Source organism: Nasonia vitripennis, chromosome 1, assembly GCF_009193385.2.
Source record: "Nasonia vitripennis strain AsymCx chromosome 1, Nvit_psr_1.1, whole genome shotgun sequence".
NCBI lineage: Eukaryota > Metazoa > Arthropoda > Insecta > Hymenoptera > Pteromalidae > Nasonia > Nasonia vitripennis.
The window spans coordinates 18337594-18357561 of NC_045757.1; the positions used below are offsets into that span (position 1 = coordinate 18337594).

At 33.2% G+C, this 19968-nt stretch overlaps 2 protein-coding genes across 3 annotated transcripts; both read right to left on the reverse strand.

The window, feature by feature from the left end:
• Positions 1-1964: 1964 nt before the first annotated feature.
• Positions 1965-6771, reverse strand: LOC103316425. The gene is made up of 5 exons (XM_016983661.2): positions 6757-6771; positions 4462-5905; positions 3520-4050; positions 2870-3211; positions 1965-2467 (listed from the first exon to the last, which is right to left on the reverse strand). The coding sequence occupies exons 1-5, from the start codon at positions 6769-6771 to the stop codon at positions 2169-2171; spliced, it is 2631 nt and encodes an 876-aa protein (XP_016839150.1). The 3' UTR covers positions 1965-2168.
• Positions 6772-8690: 1919 nt separating this feature from the next.
• Positions 8691-14235, reverse strand: LOC107980551 (putative uncharacterized protein DDB_G0277255). 2 transcript variants are annotated; one of them, XM_016981465.3, is made up of 4 exons: positions 14002-14235; positions 10474-12733; positions 10049-10383; positions 8691-9956 (listed from the first exon to the last, which is right to left on the reverse strand). In XM_016981465.3, exons 1-4 carry the CDS (start codon positions 14014-14016, stop codon positions 8781-8783), a joined length of 3786 nt encoding a protein of 1261 aa, XP_016836954.1. In that variant the 5' UTR covers positions 14017-14235; the 3' UTR covers positions 8691-8780. The 2 variants fall into 2 exon arrangements, with proteins under 2 accessions (XP_016836954.1, XP_016836953.1); XM_016981464.3 differs by having other exon boundaries at positions 10049-12733.
• Between the last annotated feature and the right edge of the window lie 5733 nt (positions 14236-19968).

The following is a 19968-nucleotide window of genomic DNA, read 5'->3' on the forward strand; positions in this document are numbered from 1 at the left end:
AGATTTTGGAAGCCGTTATATATCTGAAAAGCATCAAGTGAAGTGATACGGTATCATTATTATTAGAGATGAAGAGGACAATCACATAATTAAACCCATAATACTGATACATTACAATATAACAAAAGAAATTGGATAGATTGACGACGTAACCATAATTTATCTAATCGAAAAGGTAAACTCACGGAAGTAATCATTTCATACATCAGTACTTTATATCTAAAAAGTTTTCCGGCTCTATTGTATTCTACAGAAAGAAATTTTGCTATCCAGTGAAAACACACAAAATGAAAATATATAGGTATAAAGAAAGACTCCTATTATAGAACACTGCTCTCTTTTTTCTAAGGTCCCGATGTATTTTTCGTTATCATATTAAAAATAATAACATTAACATATCCAATTAATATAAACACTCAAGAATATGATTGTAGTTGAATTAGAGAGTAGATGCAAGGATATGCGATTGATTGCATGATTAACATAACGTGTGAATAAGGGAAAAAGGATGCAAAAATATAATTAAGAATACAAACAATCTAGTTATAAGTGATCTGAAAAACTTCAAATGCCGACTGTGAAGCAACATCGCACGTCGGCAAATAGTAAAAGTGATTTTCCGTCGGACATTCAATTAATATATACCGTTTTTGGGTTTTATACAGCCCGATTTAGTAAATTAATAGCTAACGATTTGCTTTTGATACGTCACTTACGCCGAGTGATTTGATGGAAACAGATTTTGGTTGTGATGAACGAAAGTTATAATAAATTTGACAGAATGTGCATATCAGAGTAGTACAAAATAACAAAGTAAAAAATACCCTGAAATTGGAAATTTTCGTCTTCTACAATTATATTCTGAAATAATAATTCAAATATATTAGAGACATATTAAATTTTACATTCCATGAAAATATTATTTTTATAACTTTGAAGTTTAAAAAATGTTTAACTACTTTTAACTATCTTTTATAATATAATTTCAGTGTATTTTCGTCTTTTAACTATAAAAGCGTAGAAAATAATATGTTTAATTACACATATTACATAATTAATTTTAATTTTCTCACAGTACTAACTTAATAACAAAGATTACAACATTGTAAGATACAAAAATATAAGTTTCAACAATGTAACATAAAATATCGGTATCAAAACTTCGAATTACTTATAACTAAATTCAAGCTCTAAAATTCTACAACAATACAATGACAAGTATAAACGTTGAGATTTTTTCTACCTATTTATAAAAAATAGTTTTTTTTAATATAACTTATTTTTGCAACTAAGCTCTTGTTCTTGAAACATAATATTTTACAAGAAAGATTTTACTGCGCAACAACTCAACTAATCGCAATCAACAGATATTTAATATTTCAATATTTTCAAATAAGATGACACGCTTGTTACAATAAATAACTATCATGTCTTCTGTTTAAAATTTGTATTTATCAAAATTCTAATGATTTTTAATGCTAAATTTTATTTGTGGTATTATTCTATTATTTATAGCTTATTTATATTTTTTCAAACTCGAAGTATATAAAAATATAAAAAATAATTTTATACAATTATAACCTTTACTTTTACTAATTTTTAATCATTATGTGATTTCATTTTTAACTTTCCAAATTTATACTTTTGATCGTAATAAACATGTACATGAATAAGCTTATCACTTATAATTGTATTGTGTTTCTTTTAAATACTTTTTTGTCAAAAATCTAAATTAAATGATACTTTGAAGTTAGGCTTGAGTTTGATTTAATATAGACATACAAGTGATAAATTTATCTGCAAGAATCATTTGCTAGACTATGTATTATTTAATATTAACATATGATTTGATATTTTAAAACAATTCTAATTTTTCTTCTGTTTTTCTTTGAGAAAATATCTTTATGAAGTATTTTATCTACTGAAAATATAAATTAGCAGATATTAAAATTGTTGATCTATTAACGTTCATACTTTTTAGAAAAATATAGTTTATGTAAAACAGCTAAAACTTATTGTATAAGAGTGATCTGGTAGCGCACTCCACTGAAAGTTAAGATAGTACATTTTTTACTCTCATCACTGTGAGGTTTACCTATATATTCTCATAGTCCACTTTAATAAATTTACGAAACTTTGAATACTCTGTGAATAATTAAATAAACACGTCATACACCTTTAAGAGTACGAAAAATCTCTCCTCGACCAAGAAGCGGACTGAAGTAATTTTGCTTTGGGTTTACAAGAGCTTTCAATCCTGATCCTGATGGTTTGCTGTAGCTTTCGTTAGAAATCGGCTTGATTTTTATTCCTGCAGATTTCCAACTACCACGTCTACTGAACGTTGAGGAACCAAGTTTATCATCATTTTGGGAAGGCAGTGTTGTACTTTTGTGCGGTAGTTTTGTTGTTAATTCTTGGCTGGAAGTTGTGGATGGCTTTCTCGTACTTCCATAACTGTCGATCACTAAGACAGTGAAGTATAATCAATTAAAGTATAAGTAGTAAATAAAGCTATACAAAATTGAATTTAAAATGGATTAAAAAAAAGTGAAAAGTTAATTGAAAGGAATAAGGTATGTTAAACTCAGTTATTAGCATAGCATAGAATAACAAAGTATTTTGAAAAATTTTATTTGTAATTTTTTATGAAAAATATAAAAAAAAAATAGTCGATAAAATACAAAACTGATAATACATTCGTGCAGGCTGTTTATGCAGTATCAACGTCTATATATTAACAAGTACTTTCGAAATATCTGCAAATACGCCTGCATGATAAAATAAATTTATTAAACTAACTACTTTACTTCTTAATAATCAAACAGTTCAAGATTATCAAAGATGTGTCGTTCTGCAGATTCCTCACCAGCAGCTTCTTCCTTTGAATAACTGGAACGTAACGCTTCGTCCTCAGGATTGTTCACTCTCATTCCATAGGAATCTTGCCAAACAACCTGTGGTAAAGTTTTTCTGTTAATGTCCTTCTTAGGCTTATCAGATTCTTCCAATCTATAATCTCTTTTAAATGTTTGTCTTGTCGGTCCTGACAGAGATGATGGCCGACTAGATGGTTCACCACTTTCATCGCGGTAAGCACGATGACGATTTTTTTTCAGCGATGCTGATGCAGAGTAACTTGCAGATATTCGAGGTCTTTCGTTGGATTCTTTTGAGGCTTTGGAACCTTTTGAACGACGATGAGAATGTTCTGAAAATGAAAGTATAAAAATAAAAAAAAGTAACAGTTTTAAAAATGCATGTAACTTAGTCTTAATTTGTGGTTTTTATAATAAACATATAATGATACCAATTTTGAAAATTATTCGTCGACACTTTCAAATATTTGTGATGATAAAAAAAATTAATAATTTCATGATAAATAATTAAATAATGAAATGATATTGCTGGTAAGACAAACAATTTAATTGAAGCGATTCAATTTCATAGTTTTAATCATATTCTTCTATAATATTAGGTAATATTACTAAAAGTTTTTGGTATAATACTAATTCTTACTAAGTTTGTTAGGTTTCCTTCTAAATGTTTCTTCAAATTCATCAGCATAACTCTTACTACGTCCCTTATGACCTTTACTTTTCCTTCGGCCATGCTGTTCACGATCCAGAATTTTTTCTCGTTTCTCTTGTTTCTGAGTTTCTTCTTCATCTTCGTCATCTTCAATGTTTTTATTTTTACGGAAGTTTTTATGCAAAGGATAAACTTTATACTTAGATTTGGGTTTATCTTCTGCACTTGCATTCTCGTCATTATCGTCATCATCGTCGTCGTCTTCTGATTTAGCTAGATATCGATATTTAGCGGCTAGATTTACATTCGCATCGTCGTCATCGTCATCGTCGTCATCTTCATCATTAATATTTACTTTTTTTTGCTTGCCAAATTTACCATCATATTCATCAAATGGATAAGATTTGGAAGGCTGGAAGTCGCCTTCCAATTCTGACTGTTTAAAGTATTTTTTCGGTAACGTTTCGACGTCATCATCGTCATCGTTTTTAGGGAAATAACTGTCGGTCTTTTTGAAACCTGAATCATACGGTAATATTGAAAATCTTTATGCGTGTTTTAGTTATTATAGTACAAAGTCTTGAAAATGTATAATTTTATACATTATTTGAAAGATAATTAATAAAGTTTTTTTCATAAGAATGAAATGAAAAATTTATGCAAAAATAAATCAGCTATTCAAGCAAATTTTTTTTAATTATGTACACTTTATGAACAAAACGTCCAAGAAGAACAATTTAAAAATTTGTAAGTTTAATGCGGCCTTTTCGCAGGTTAGGTTAGGCTAACATCGGTTTCTACTTGCTTACCTTTTGGCAGCCAAACTTACCTTATGTAAAAGCCGTATTACTCCTTCTTAGATTTTTTGACGGTTAAGTGTACCAAATAATAAACGATGTGACTTTAAATAATATATAATGTAATACTAACCTTCTCCACTATCATCATCAGCAGTTTCATCATCATCATCATCTGTTTTAGGTAGAGGGGGAATAGGCTTTATTTTGTCTATAACCTCCACGTCAGTTCTAATTTCTTCTAATGGTTTCGTATAAAATGCAGACTGATGATAGCTTTTTGGATTAGTATTTGCATTTGCATTAAAGTGTAACTGTGGCTGTGATTTAAATTCCTGATAATCATTTGGTATCTTTGAAAAACCTCTACTAGGGAACTGCCCAATACTAGCTCCTTTGAATTTCGGAAATTGAGCAGTACTACTAGCAGTTTGTACAGGCAAAACTTGAATTGGGCTTGCAACACCTAAGAATGGCGAATTAGTACCAGATCTTTGATTAGGATGATTATGTTTTGGTTTGGCGAATTCATAAGATAGTCTAAACCCTGGATCTGCTTTGTACTGTAGACCGGTTTCACTACTAAAAATCAGTGGTGTTGTTTCTAGCGTTTGTATATAACCTGGATAATTCTGTGCTGTTTGTAATTGTATGACTGGAAGCTCAAGTTTTTTATTACTTATTTCTAGTCCTGGAGTAGTAGTGTACTGAACATTATCATAAGGATTATGTGCATAATTTTGAAATTGAGGGTCATATTGCTGCTGTTGATTATGAGCATGCAATGGGGCATAGACTTTGGTCGTAGGGTGAATATTCTTAAAATTGTGAGCTATTGGTGCCTTGTAGGCAGTATTTTGTGAAGCCGATTGTTGAACCTGATGATGATTATTTGGGACAATAGAATGTAATGAAACTTGAGCGATTGGACCGTAGACGGGAACATTAGGTGCAAGTTCAGACAATGTAGGATAAGAGTTAAATTGTACCTTAGCTGGGACTTTATACTGGTTTTCACTTGGAAAAGCGCTAGACTTAGTCGCAGCATACTTCGGATGAGTAACATAACTATCAATGTACAATGGTGTTGTTACTTGATTATTATATGATGTCTCAGTTTGGCGTACCTGACTTAATGCTTCTGAATCTTCATTAGAGTAGAGATTGGCTTGGGAATTAGTTGCTTGCGAAGCTACTTGTGGAGAAGAATGATAATTTGGAGCAGGAGGATTAGGAGACTCATAATTTTCCCCATGCGTACCAAGACTTTCAGAGTTGCTTCGTGTAACTTTAAACGAGGCGGAAGGTATAAATCCACTAATATCTTCGATTTCATCATCATTAAAAGTACTTAGACTGGTGATTTCTTTAGCGGGAAATATACTCGGTAAATCGTCGAATGTACTTGAATCAAAGTCAAACTCGTCGAGCTGGCGTTTGGGCTTAATACTTTGCTGTAAATCGTTATTCAGTGTTGACAAATTCGTTGTACTATTCTGGGGCGTGGCAGTAGAATTATTTTCCAGCGTCAGACATGATCCTACACTTACTCCGAAGAGAACGATTATCCATCGAATCTGCAATTATAATATAGCTATTTTTATTTGTAGCTTGATTAAATAAGTTGTTTGTAATTTAAAAATCTATCAATCGTTTTAAGGAGGATAAAAAGCTTTTTTTTTAACAGGCCGTATTATCATTAGTCAAGAATTGATCATTGACTTACTGAACAGATTGGCTTGATTTTGTCATGTACTTAAATTCTGGAATTAGTATAAGAAAGCTGTTCAAGTACGTCATTTAGATGTTAAAGTACGAAGAAAGCTGTTAAAGTATGTCATTTAGATTCATTGAAAAATCATTGCAAATGTTTCACAACATTTAACTATACAATTTATATTTAGTTTTATCTATTATCTCATTTAATACCTTGAGCAATTTTCAATAAAACATTAAACTCGCTATCAGTTTCACAAAAAAAAAAACTTTTTAAAAAGCAATACTTATTAGTAAAGCATCGCACAATAAAAATGCATATTATATTCGTAAAACATAATCATCAACGTATTTACAAGTCAAATAAATTATAGATCTGAAAATATCGAACACTCAATTTTTTAGAAAAAGTTTGTATTAAAAATAAATAAACTAAGTTATAAGAAGATTAGATGGTACAGTTATACTTAAATCATTTAAAATTACTCAAAATTTTATATTTATAGGAATAAGACTTGGATTTGTAACTATTTATCTGTTAAAATTTGTATAATAGTACAAGAACAAAGATTTCCACTAATCACTGGAACACTGAACACATTTTCACAAAAATTGTAATTATGTTACTGTATTTAAGTTTTATTATTTTATTTATTATGTTGGTTAAACATTAACAAATGAGTTTAGTTATTTAAAATCGATCCCCACGTACCAGCATGATATCCATCTGACAGACGCCAGATTATGAACTGCCGCGGCAGCGGTATTCCAGCCTCTTTTATATTCTGCGTTAAGCGGTGCGAGACAACGGAACGGATTACACTTTTCTAAAAGCGATAAAAAGCGCGCTAAGAAAAAGCAAGTTAAATCTCTTCGCTATCCCGCGATACCGTCGCCCACCACTACTCACCTCTGATGTTGTAGCGACGTGGTTCAGCGCGTCATTGACATTCTTACCAATAGTGCTGACTTGCTACAAGTGTCCGAATTTCTTCTTTCTTTACTGTAAGTTCACGACTGCCAAGGTTTTTGATAGACATTTATTTAGCAAAAACGCGTCTTCTTCATCACTCCGTTTCTTTTATTTTATTATTCTTGATTGAAGCTTTATACTTTTAATAGATTTTTATATTTATTTGAAGATGATTTTAAAGTTGTAATACTGTGATTTTTAATTCTGATTAGGAAAGTAAACGAGCACACATAAGCATCTATGCAAATATTTTAACTCATCTTTATCGCAATGAATCAATACCTAAATTTTGATTAATGTTCTGCGTAGACAAAAGTAAACTAATATTTCTTTCTATACTTTCATTCATAGCATATAACGTTATAAATTATCTGATCCTTGTTCCGAATCGTTTATACTTACATATAGTATGCACTTATTTAAAAAATATATTTTAATACACGAATGATGAATTTCATATCATTGTATTATCGCAAAAATCTCAACTCGATGTTCAATATTTTTCAGATACTTTTTGCTTTTCCACTAACTATAGGATCTCGATGAATGGCTTTTATACTTAGTAAAAAGATCTATGCTGTAGCTTGTACGATTTCACATTTATCTTTTCATTGTATATGAAAGTAAGCATAAACAAAACATAATAAGAGTTCACCATAGGTAAGTAAGAACTTAAATATAAGTTTGTTCCGGTAACATAACAAAAAAAGTTAACAATTTAATATGGTGAAGCAATAAAATATTTTTAAATCTTGTTATATTTTTCATTGTTCATTTTTAATTTATTAAATACAAATCAAAACAAGTTGTTTTCAAGTAATTAGATGTTTTATTTTCTACTGTAATGCGGAATTGCATTAATTTAAATATTAATTTGCTTTAAAAAAAAACAAATAGTATTACTGATGCTCTCGTCATATTGGAAATATGGTTTCAAGTAATATGGATTGTAAGATATTTACATTTATATATTTTCCTTTTTAGTATAGAAATCAGTAAGTTACACAATAGTTAGAACTAATTATATCTTACAATCTTTAATGGAAAATACTAAAATTGACAATAAATCTTTACTCTTACAAAACAGAGAAAATACATCCGACGAGTTTAGAAACCTTTGCATAATCCTTTATAGTCGTTACATTTCATTAATTTTTCCATAACAATAACCTTTATGCCTAGGCATATAATGTATAAATACATAAACTTAAAGTTAAGAAGTATATTTTGATATTATACGTAAATAACATTTATGTATTTAATAAGTGAAATAAAACATGCAATATATAAAATAATGTATATATTTTTCTATCTTGTTTTTATTTACAGTACAATATTCATCAACCAGTTTTTTACTCTAAAATACTAATTTGTCAGTCATAATCAAATTTATTACGCAAATATGCGTTGCTTTTAACAAATAAATTTCTCAATATTTTCTATTATATGCTCACATTAATAATTAATGATATTATATAAAATATTGTATTTGATTGCGATAAAAGTATTCTACAAAATGAACTCAAAATTAAGCTCTTTAGCAACCCATACTTTATAACGTATTTCAAAACTTGTTATCACGCAAATGAATTATATTTAATTCATTGCATAAAATTAATGTATAAATAACGAAAAAATATTATAAGATATAATAAAATAATATAACATAGCATATCAATCTCTTTAAATATTACATATTTGGTGAATTTAGCATAGTTAAAATCACACTGCTAATGACTAATATCAACTCATTGATTTTATATTTATATTCTGTATTTGTTGGACGGAACTTTCCTTGAAACCAAAGAATGTGTGATTAATTTAACTTGTCCATCTGATCTTTTTCCAAAGTTCCTTAATGCATCTTCGTACGCCTGCGATTGCATTCGTTGGTTTTCTTCGTGAAAAGCTTTATTAATTGCTTGACTGTCACTGTAATAGTTTCCTTGTGTACCTGGAGGTAGTTGTTTATTCTTCATGAGGAGACCCATTAAATTATGAGTTCTTTGGTGATTAATGTCATAAAAGTCTCCCTCTGAGGATCTATATTCAGCCGAAGATCTAAAGTGATCACTCTCCGGCAGCGAAGTGGTGAATGTGGGATAATTATAAGATTGACCACTTTGGTAATCTGGTTGATTATGATGTTGTCTGATAGAATATCTATAATCTACAATTGTGCTTGCTTGTGGTTCTTCACCTTTTGATTTTGTTGACACTATCCCCTGTCTTGGGCGTAATCGAGAATTTTCATGACTAAAATTTGGGTGTGGGCCATGCCCTTGCCCATGACTCTGATTTGGTCTTTTTTTTGGCGGTTTGTCATGGAACGGACTTTTCGAAATAAAAGAGTTTAATCTAGGTGGCGTTAAAAAATCGCTTATTTCAGGTTTATGCCTCTGATGATGTGAATGATGGTGATGATGAAGATGATGATGCTGTCCTTTTGAATGTTGTTTATGATTTTTAAAATTTTGCTCAATAGATGAGTCTGGCCTAACCGTTCGAAATTTATTTTCTGTATGATGAGCTTCTAATACATCTTTTGGTATTTTGGAATCTCGTATATTATTTTTAATTCTAAGTAATTCGTTTCTTAATTTAGCAAGATCAGAATTATCGACAAGACTTATGTTTCCTGGCGATCGAGGATCATTGTTCCATTTGTGTGAGTTATATATTGTTCTCAAAGATTCTTTAAACATTTCTTCAGCATATTTTTCAAGATCTGAACTTAGTTTTGGTTTATTTGCTAAATCAATTTGTGCTCCTTGCGAATGTTTGTAAAAGTTTCCTCCTGGAACTACTGGTACCAAATTAAGATTTTGTTGAACAAATTGATTATTTGGCACAACATTGCTATTTAAAACTGACTGACTTTTAATAAGGTCATAGTTTGGAACAAAGTTTATTGGATTAAACAATGCTCTATCAGCGCCCTGAATATTGAAAAAAACTTGCATTATTAAATTATGCTTAACTATATTTTATTTCAATAATTTATTGCTAAGTTAAATGAAAATGTTCTTACCAATGGTTCCTGAGTTGTTGATGTAAAAGCTTGTTTTGAAGCAATAAACCCAGTAGTCGTAAATATTGGTATTGGGGTTGTTACTAAAGTAGCTGGTACCTGATTAATAGCATAAGCATTTGCATTAAGATTAGGATTTACAATTTCAACATTTGTCGCTTCAAGTAGTGGTAGTTGAGCTTTTTGAATAGGATCAATAAGATTGTTGATAGCATTGACATTATTACTTGCACCTCCTGCATTATCAATGCTTGAAATACTGGTAAGTTGATATCGATTGTTTTTTATATTGTACTGTAATTGCTTCATAGAATTATCCAAACCTTCATTAGTTCCTTTAAAAATAGGTGTATTCGATTGAGAATTTGCTATAAATAGTGGGTTTTGTACAAGTTGTGAATTTTGGTTGCGATATAAACCTATACCTGTATGTAAAATTGCTGGAACAACTGTTGGTTGAACAAAATTACTGGAACCTTGCCCTTTTTTCTGTTGATTTCTTTGTATATTATCATTATTATTTTTATTTTGATTCTGATTATTGCTTCGATAATTGTTTCTTTTGATAGCATTTTTATTTCTCGTTTGGCTATGTTGGTTATTTCCTACTGATAAACTAGCTGATGCAACGAATTGTCCGTTATTAACATTAAATTTTTTATGCTGTGATTCATTACTTTCAGAATTAGATGTTGAAGTTGCAGATTGTGAGTTTTTGAATTGATAAAAATTTTGCCCCTGATCACTATTGGCATTTACATATATTTGATTGTTCGCATTTGAATGGATTGGCTGAAGTAAATTTGCGTATGTCTGTTGCGTTGGTTGTGCGTTAAAAATATGTTGGTTAATTGGAATAGAAGATTGTACTTGATTTAAAATTTGTTGAAGGCTTGGAGATATAGTAGATGACGCTAAAAAGCCTGGACGAGGAGTTACCGCAAAAAGTGTAGGGGAAACGGTACTTTGCATGTACTGATTTAACATATTTTGCTGAAGTTTATTAGGCATTAATACGGCCTGAATAGGATTATTAAATGAGCTTTGACCAACAATAACATCGGGAACTGGTGTAGATATGCTCGTAGAAGATTTTGAAGTACTAGATGGTATTGAATTTCGATTTAGATAATTCGGTGATGAACTGATTAGAGGAGTAGCTGTGCTAACGAGTGGTGCTTCATGCACAAAACCCGTAAACATTGCATTTGTGATATCAAATCCTTGACTATTATCTAAAGCTGTTGCATGATCGAAATTGGACAAAATATTTACGGGTACAATGTGAAGCTTAGGTTTTTCAATTTGATCGATTTCGTAACCATTAGAATGTGATACCTCTACATTCGGTGCGACTTGATTCCAAGTATTACCACCGTTAAAATGTTGCTGATTATTACGGTTATTTTCATCACCTTCAAATTGTTCTTCCTTCTCGTAAGGATCATCTTCATTCACAACTTCTATAGGTTTAGATTTTTGTTTTTGCCTTGATTTTGGTTTATTTGCGCGTTTTCTTCCTTGATCATCGTAGGAATCGCCGTATATCTCTCGATGTTCTTTTGGTAGTTTTCTAGATGAATCAAACCGATACGGTCGCCTTTTACTTGTTTTCTGTACTCGTCGAGGTTTATCCATTTCTTCCATATAATCGAGATTTTCATCTGAAAAATCTCTGAAATTCGCTGAATCATAATTTCTGCTTGTTCCTTCAATCTGTGATAATGATTCAGACTCTCTATTTTCTAAAGTAGCTCTATCAAATTTATCTTTCTTATCGCCGTTATGATTTGAGGTAAACGCAGTTGACGGCAATGACTGTCCCCTAAACTTTTCATTAACCATTATTGGATTATTAAATCTGTACGCTTCATTTTTATCTACCTTTGGAGTGAAAGCTTTAATACTTGACATTGTAGAAGTCATTGTACCATAATTAGTTTGAGGTGATATTTTCTGAGTCCCATAACTTGTAGTACTAGCTTCACTGTAATGATGATTTTTTTCTTGTTGATACAAAGCTTTTTTATTATTTTTATCAACTTCGCTATGTGTATATTGTCGGCCATCTTCGCTTGCCACATCATAACTATCCATATAATTTTGGATCCGTTTTCCTCGTTCCCTGTCTTTAGTTCTAAGCGATTTTCCATAATTAATTTCCGAATTAGATCGATCGGATTTATAATTATTTCGAGAGTGATCAATAAATGAGTTGTAGGTAGCCACAGCTGGTGTATCATTATTTACTTTGAGTAATTCGAATTCATTTTGGTTGTCATCTATTTGAAACAATCTTCGATTTTCGCCTGTATTAGGTGTAGTGAAAAAAATTCTGGTTTCTTCAGGAAATGTAGAATTTTTTTTAATAATTTTAGGTGTATTCTTTTTTGTTTTATTTATTGCATCATATTGTATAAGATTTCTTCTGTTATGCTTTAATTCGTATGGCTGCGTAGAAACTATTAGAGGCACGAAACCATTTGCATTCTCATAATGAATCGTTGAACTCTCAACTTCTTCGTTTGCAACATATTTCTTCGACGGTAAATTTCTAACGGGTTTTTGTAAAAATTCATTTATAATTTTTGTAGGTATAGCCACTTGATCTAGAACTGACTCAATAGATATGTTCTCCAAATTTTCTCCGCCGATGCATTGCCAGTAAAATAAAAATAATATTACCTAAAAAAAAAAAAATTAAACTGAACATGAAAACAATCAAAATGTTCTTTATTTATTTTATTCGTATTATAATTTGAGAAAGTTAACGGATAATGTAAAGATATCATTTTAAAATTAAGTAAAGTAATCAAAATAATTAATAATTTATATAAATCAATTAATGAATTGTTTAAAAGCGAATTAAAGAATCATAAAAAGAGACTGTTTGAAAGTCAAAGAATGACCTAGAAGAGAAAAGCAGAATAGAAAAGTAAAATGTGAGCAAACACGCACATTATACGAATAAGGACTGGATGTGCACAGAACCAAAACTTCATGGACTTTCTCACTAGTTCACGGTCATTGCTGATGCGCATACTTGCTGATTAAAATATATCTTAGCAAACTTAGTACATGTTAATAATTTCTATTTTTAACTTTAAAGAAACTTGTGATCCAAAAACGTATACAATCATTTATTCATTTAACTTGATATTGATTTTTAATTATGATCGCATGAGTTTTACTATATGCTGAAATTATATGGAATTAACTTTCTCCTAATCTATAAGCATAAATATTACTTAGCATAATTTTCATATTAAAAATATAACAATGGAAAAGATTTTCACAAGTAAACTTGAATAATTTCTTATGACATAAATAGTTTTTCAACAAAATTTTAATGGTTTGATTAATTATTTTATTACGATAAAAAACTACCATATATTTAAAAATTTAACTCTCTAATGCGTAAGTCCTCGTATAAATCTGAGTGTCATAATGATTTGTTCAAGCATTTTAATTAGTTAGAATATTTGCAGCTTCATTTGATATTAATTCTATTTTTTATCAAGCTTCTATTTTTACTATGTAAAGAAGATATATTTGTCTACTTCCACTGACTTCAACATCTCGGTTGAATCAAAGCGTTCCAAATTAGAATTAGATACTAAGTACTTGCAATCGTCCTTTATACTATATATGGTCGGCTACCGTAATATAGATATCGATTTGTAATTAATATTATGAAAAATAATATCCGATACCTTTTCGAAAGACGTATATCTACTCGTGTAATTGACACCCTGGCTTCACTCGGATACTTACGCTCGTACTAAAATCGGCTTTACAGCACTAGTATACAAAACTACTAATAACAAATTTTGATTGGCCTACTTATACATAGTATTGAAATTCTCTTTTGCTATTAATTATGATAGATGTAAAAACAATTCCTTTCATAAGAATCTAGACAATACATTAAAATCACAGTATCGAACACTTACACGGTGAAAAATCATTGTTCTCAGAAACTACAGTTAGTTTCTTCTGCACTGGCAATTCCTTTACTTATTCGGCGAAAATGCGTCCCCACAGTTATACGGGTACATTGGGCACGAGAGCTTAAAAAAATAAGCAGTAGAACTGAAGATCAACCGGTACCATGCGCGCGCTTCTATGTTACTAATACACTAGAGAGGAACGCCTGTTGCATGGCGTGCCTCCGCGCAAGAACTGAGCCACATAGTGGATGCACGATTTTCTTTATACACTCTGGTAACCAAGTGAAAAATATCGTTCTAAATATTATCCCGTAGTCTGGGGAAGAGAGACACGACGCACAGGATACTTTCATTCACGACACGCGAGTTTCTGTGCGCGGCCGGATAAGTGTTGTCCACAAGGATGCTTGAGTATACACGTGTATGTGGCCATTAGATATTGTGGAATTTCAGCGAAATGAAAACTGCTACCAACCGGAGAAGAAGAAGGAGGCGCATTAAACAAAAAAGGAACGAAGATCCTCATACGTGCATGCGTATGCACAGCATTACCTACTTTTCTTGTCACACTCAGGAGAACTGATTATGGGGATACGTGGGTTTCTTTCGTCTTGCGTCGAAGACGGATAATTTCGACTTTCCATTTTCATTTGTCGTAAGGAAACCGCATGCATGTGCTCTTTTATTGGTCGTGTACTTGCTGCTCTCATTTAAGTCGCCTACTACAGAATATCTCTTTCTGCTTTTCTTTCTCTTTCTCTGATCTTGATCTTTGCAAAGTAGAGCTAGTAAGAGTGAATAACTTGCTTGGCAAGTAAACTACAACAAACCAATTCTTATTTTTAGCGCAAAGTAAAAACGAAATTCTTTGCTAAGATGACTTAATTATTGTTTTGCTATGAAACTCATCATGTTTTTTAAAATACACAATATATTTAACTAATGTTGAATGCAGTTTTGAAATCGTAACTGTTATGGTATAATTATTATGGTATAATTATTAGACAACTAACTCTTCTTAGGTTCTTTAAATAATTTCTCACGTATATTAATTATCATTAACTTAATTCATTTACATTTATAAATATTATCATAAAATGTTACTGTTACAATGCCGCTACCCTAAGCGGGTCTTGGGCGTTGTCGTCCAGATCGGACGGGTGGGTGCCTATCACCACTACACAGCGCGTCCTTAGGTTGCGGATAGAGGAACAGCCCCTGAGAAAGAGGTTAGCTGCGAATAAATTGAATAAGCAGCCGCGGACAGCCGATAGGAACAGGCGTGGGTGTGATGAGCCCACACTGTCGAACGCATTCATCTAGAAACACTACGCAAGCACCACAACAACAAAAACACTTCACATTATCTCTTATCTCTCAATCTATCTCTTTCATCACACATTACAAAAATGTGCAAAAATCCTGCTGCCGAGGAGGATGCGGGAGCGATGACAACTGCCCCGAAAGGGGATGTGTAGAATGATTCGTCACCTGGTCTTACGCGGTAACGATGCCAGCGAAGGCGCGCTGCCTTGCAGGGGGGCGTTAGGATGCGAGAATGAAACCGTAGTGTGTCTGACGACGAATTGACACTGTCCTCGTCAAAGTCGGAAAGCTCTCATACTTAGTTCTAGAGAGGTATGGGGGTTATCACCTCTAGAACGGTGGACTCACCTGCGATCGGAACAGGATCCGAAGCGCGCGGGTTTTAACATAACATCATGGCTCAAAAAAATCAAATCCGAACCAAAAGGGACTTAAGGGTTGGAACTTGGAATGTTCGCAGTCTATACAGAGCAGGTGCGTTTAAAGAACTCGTAAAGGAAGCTGATAGGTACAATCTAGATTTGGTAGCAATACAGGAATCGCGGTGGCCAGATGGAGGAGTACTAGCATCGGGTAACTTCACATACCTGTATGGGGCCGGGAGTGGGGGATCTCTAGGCACCGGATTTCTCGTAAGCAAAAGCATCATACATTCGGTTAAAAGTTTCAAATCCGTCAATGATAGGCTCTCGTACATCATTATCGAAGGTGAATGGTATAGATATGTATTCGAAACTTTAGAGCAGGTAATCGACCAGTTCGCGTCTTACGACACAAGAATAGTATTAGGCGATTTCAATGCTAAAATAGGTAGGGAGGAAATGTTTAGGCCTACTATAGGTAAGGAAAGCCTGCACGAAGCCAGCAATGATAACGGTATTAGGGTCATAAACTTCGCGGCGGCAAAAGATCTTATAATCAAAACTACGTGTTTTAAGCACAAGAACATACACAAGGCAACGTGAACATCGCCGGACGGGGCCACACAGAACCAAATTGATCATTTCCTCATTGAAAAAAGACGTCATACTAACGTTCTTGACGTAAGGGCTTACAGAGGGGCAGATAGCGACTCGGACCACTTCCTAGTAGTAGCCAAATTAAGAGCTAGACTAGTAGCGAATCAAAATAGTAAACGAGCAAACAAGGTAGAAAGCTTCGATATTGAGAAACTACGAGATAGAACAGAGCGAATTAGGTACCAGATAGAAATTAATAACAGGTTTCAGGCACTTGAAGAAGCAAACACATCGACGGAGGGGAATGACGAACCGAATAGCTTATGGGGGGACATCGAAAAAACGGTAAAAGAGGCCGCGAACAAAGTACTGGGTAAAAAGAAAAAGCCAAAGGGCAAACCATGGTTTGACGAAGAGTGCGAACTCTGGTTTGAAAGGCGCCAAAAGGCTAAATTAGATAGCTTACAAAATAGAAGCGATAGGACCGTAGAAGAGTATTCTAAAGTAAGGAAACTGACGAGCGCGATCTACAGAAATAAGAAGCGTGAGTATCAAAAGAATCTTACTAGGAGAATAGAAACTAACAGTAAGGAAAATAACCCCCGCGAAATGTACAGAGGGATTAACGCCATCAGAAAGAGTTTTAGGAGTAGAGCGCAATTGATGAAGGACGAAAACGGGGACCTCGTAACAAATGACAACGAATTACTCTCGCTGTGGAAAAATTATTTCGATAAATTATTAAACATGCACGAAAATAGCGAAGAATTAGGGGACGAAATTCACACTGCTGAACCCCACGTGGAGGAACCGAGCTACCAAGAAGTAGAGGCCGCGATTAAAAAACTAAAAAACAATAAAGCCGCGGGAAATGACTCTATACCAGCTGAGTTACTCAAATATGGGGGCGTCGAGCTCACTTTCAAAATCTATAAACTAGTATGTGCCATCTGGAAAAATGAAACAATACCCGAAAATTGGAAGGAATCTATCATTATACCGATTTTTAAAAAGGGGGATAAGACAGAGTACAATAACTATAGGGGTATTTCACTTTTAGCAACGTGCTACAAAGTTCTGTCAAACGTAATACAAGCTAGACTCACTCCATTCGCGGAAGATATAGTAGGAGATTATCAGTGCGGATTTCGGCGCAACAGATCGACGAGCGATCAAATGTTTACCATAAGACAGTTGTTAGAGAAAAAGTGGGAATTTTGCGAAACCATACACCAACTATTTATAGATTTTAAAAAAGCGTACGACTCTATTAAGCGAAGCAAAATGTATCAAATTCTAGTACTTCTCGGTGTACCGAAAAAACTCGTGAGATTAATTCAAATATGTCTGAAGGGAAGCACGGGTAAGGTCCGAGTAGGCGGTAATGTATCAGAACCCTGTACGCGATGGTTTAAAACAAGGGGATGGGCTCTCTACGGTGCTGTTCAACTTAACGTTAGAGTATGCCGTTAGAAAAATGCAGGTTAGCCAGCTGGGCGCAACGCTTAATGGAACAACGCAGATACTAGGCTACGCAGATGATTTGGATATACTGGGGGATTGTAGGGAAACGGTAACAAGAAACGCGGAAATCCTCATAAAAGCGGTGGAGTATACAGGGTTAGAAGTGAGTGAATCAAAAACAAAGTACATGATTGTGGATAAGCTAGGCATATGCAGAGGGGAGGAAGATCTCAGAGTTGGGAATTTTACTTTTGAAAAGGTTAGCGAATTCAGGTATCTGGGTACGACCATAAATGATAGAAACGAGATTAATGTCGAAATAAATAAGAGACTCCATTCGGGTAATGCTTGCTTCTACGCCGTGAGTAATTTACTTAAGTCGAGGCTGTTGTCTAAAAACGTTAAAATAAGAATATACAGGACGATAATACTGCCGGTGGTTCTGTACGGGTGCGAAACGTGGGCTCTCACTAAGCAGGCGGACAACCGTTTTAGGGTATTTGAAAATAAAGTCTTGCGAAAAATATACGGGCTGAAGAAAGATGAGGAAACCGGGGAATGGAGGAGGCTACACAATGATGAGTTACACAATCTGTACGCGTCACCAAATATTAACAGAATAATAAAATCGCGCAGATTGGGATGGGCAGGGCATGTAGCGAGAATGGGAGACGACCGTACGGCAGCGCGTGTCATGAAGGGCAGGCCGATGGTAACGCGACCTCTAGGTAGACCTAGACGTAGATGGGAGGACAACGTAAAAGCGGATCTAGTAGAAATAGGACGGGTGGGTGTCGATCGGAGAGGTGCATCTTGGGTGGGGTTGACACAAGATAGGGCAGCGTGGAAGGCTTGCGTAGATGAGGCGATGAACTTTCGAGTTCCAAATGCCATGTAAAAAAAAAAAAAATCATAAAATGTTATTAAAAACACTTTATAAAAGTGGCTGAAAATAATTGTGTTTCAAAAAACTGTTTCCTATCCGTAATGATTTAAAATGGAAAATGAGTTGAAGCTTATGGAATCTGTAAAAAGCATTTCGAACAATGAATTGCTGTCAATCCGACATTATTTTCTCGATCGTTGTGTCTACGCGCTCTAAAACACACGCATTGCGTTCTATGTGGGTATTCTGTCTATCACAGTGGGAGAAAAGCATCTTTCTTGAGATGTTATTATATGAACGTCCACAATAATACATTACTAGATAACTATTGGATTTGTAAAATAGCAAATTTAAAGAGTGTTATTGCAACGCATAACAGTAACACGAAACTATATAGTCATACGCACGTACAGCAGACTCTTTAAAGATATTATCAAAAATTGTTTGTGAAAAGCTTAGTACAGATATCTAAACCAAATTCCTTGCTGACTGTCTTACACTATCTTGCTTCGCCTGGTCAAACGTTTATATTGCGCGCAATTAATTTTAATTAACTGGGATAATGATAAGTATATGATTTAAATTTTAAATCATTTTATAATGGCTACTCCAAATTGGTTTAGAGATCTTTATCCTGTAGGAGTGCATGAATAAATTCCTAATTTGACTCTGTCGAAATTCTTTGTCTTGAGATACATTACCTTTATTAGTTTCGCTACACCTTACTGTATATTTAACTCAATTACTTATATTGTTGCGTATTTACTCATTATAGGCGTTGTATATTTTATACATATGCAGCATTTCAGGTTAGCACAGCTCAAATATTATCGAGGCTACGTTGTATTTCAACGAGTTTTAACCACGAATTCATTTAAATGTCTAATTTTGGATTGAATTCTGCACAACGAATTCAGCAAGTAGTTAGAATACTGACTAGAACTAAAAAACTAAAGTAAGGTGATATTATGTATCTTTTAAACCGACCAAAAGGATCTTCTGACATTTAATTTCCGAGTTATCTTAATGTAGGAAATCGTAGGCCTCCACGATCACGTGTGCTCCAGGATATAGGCGCGATCAACACTCTCTTTATACTGCGAAAAGGGGGAAACCATGCACAGGGAGCCGGAGAGCGTAACGGTAAACTGAAATTTTTGTATAGAAACAAGTTATGCACATTTGTAATGTTCGATTCACTTATTTTTGTTATTCTACATTCATGTGTACTAGTGTCGGAACATACTATTTTAGTTATACAATACCCAATCAGTGATGACAATTATTTGAATTAAAAAATAACTAAGTAAATAAAACGATTTTTTTATTGTAGTT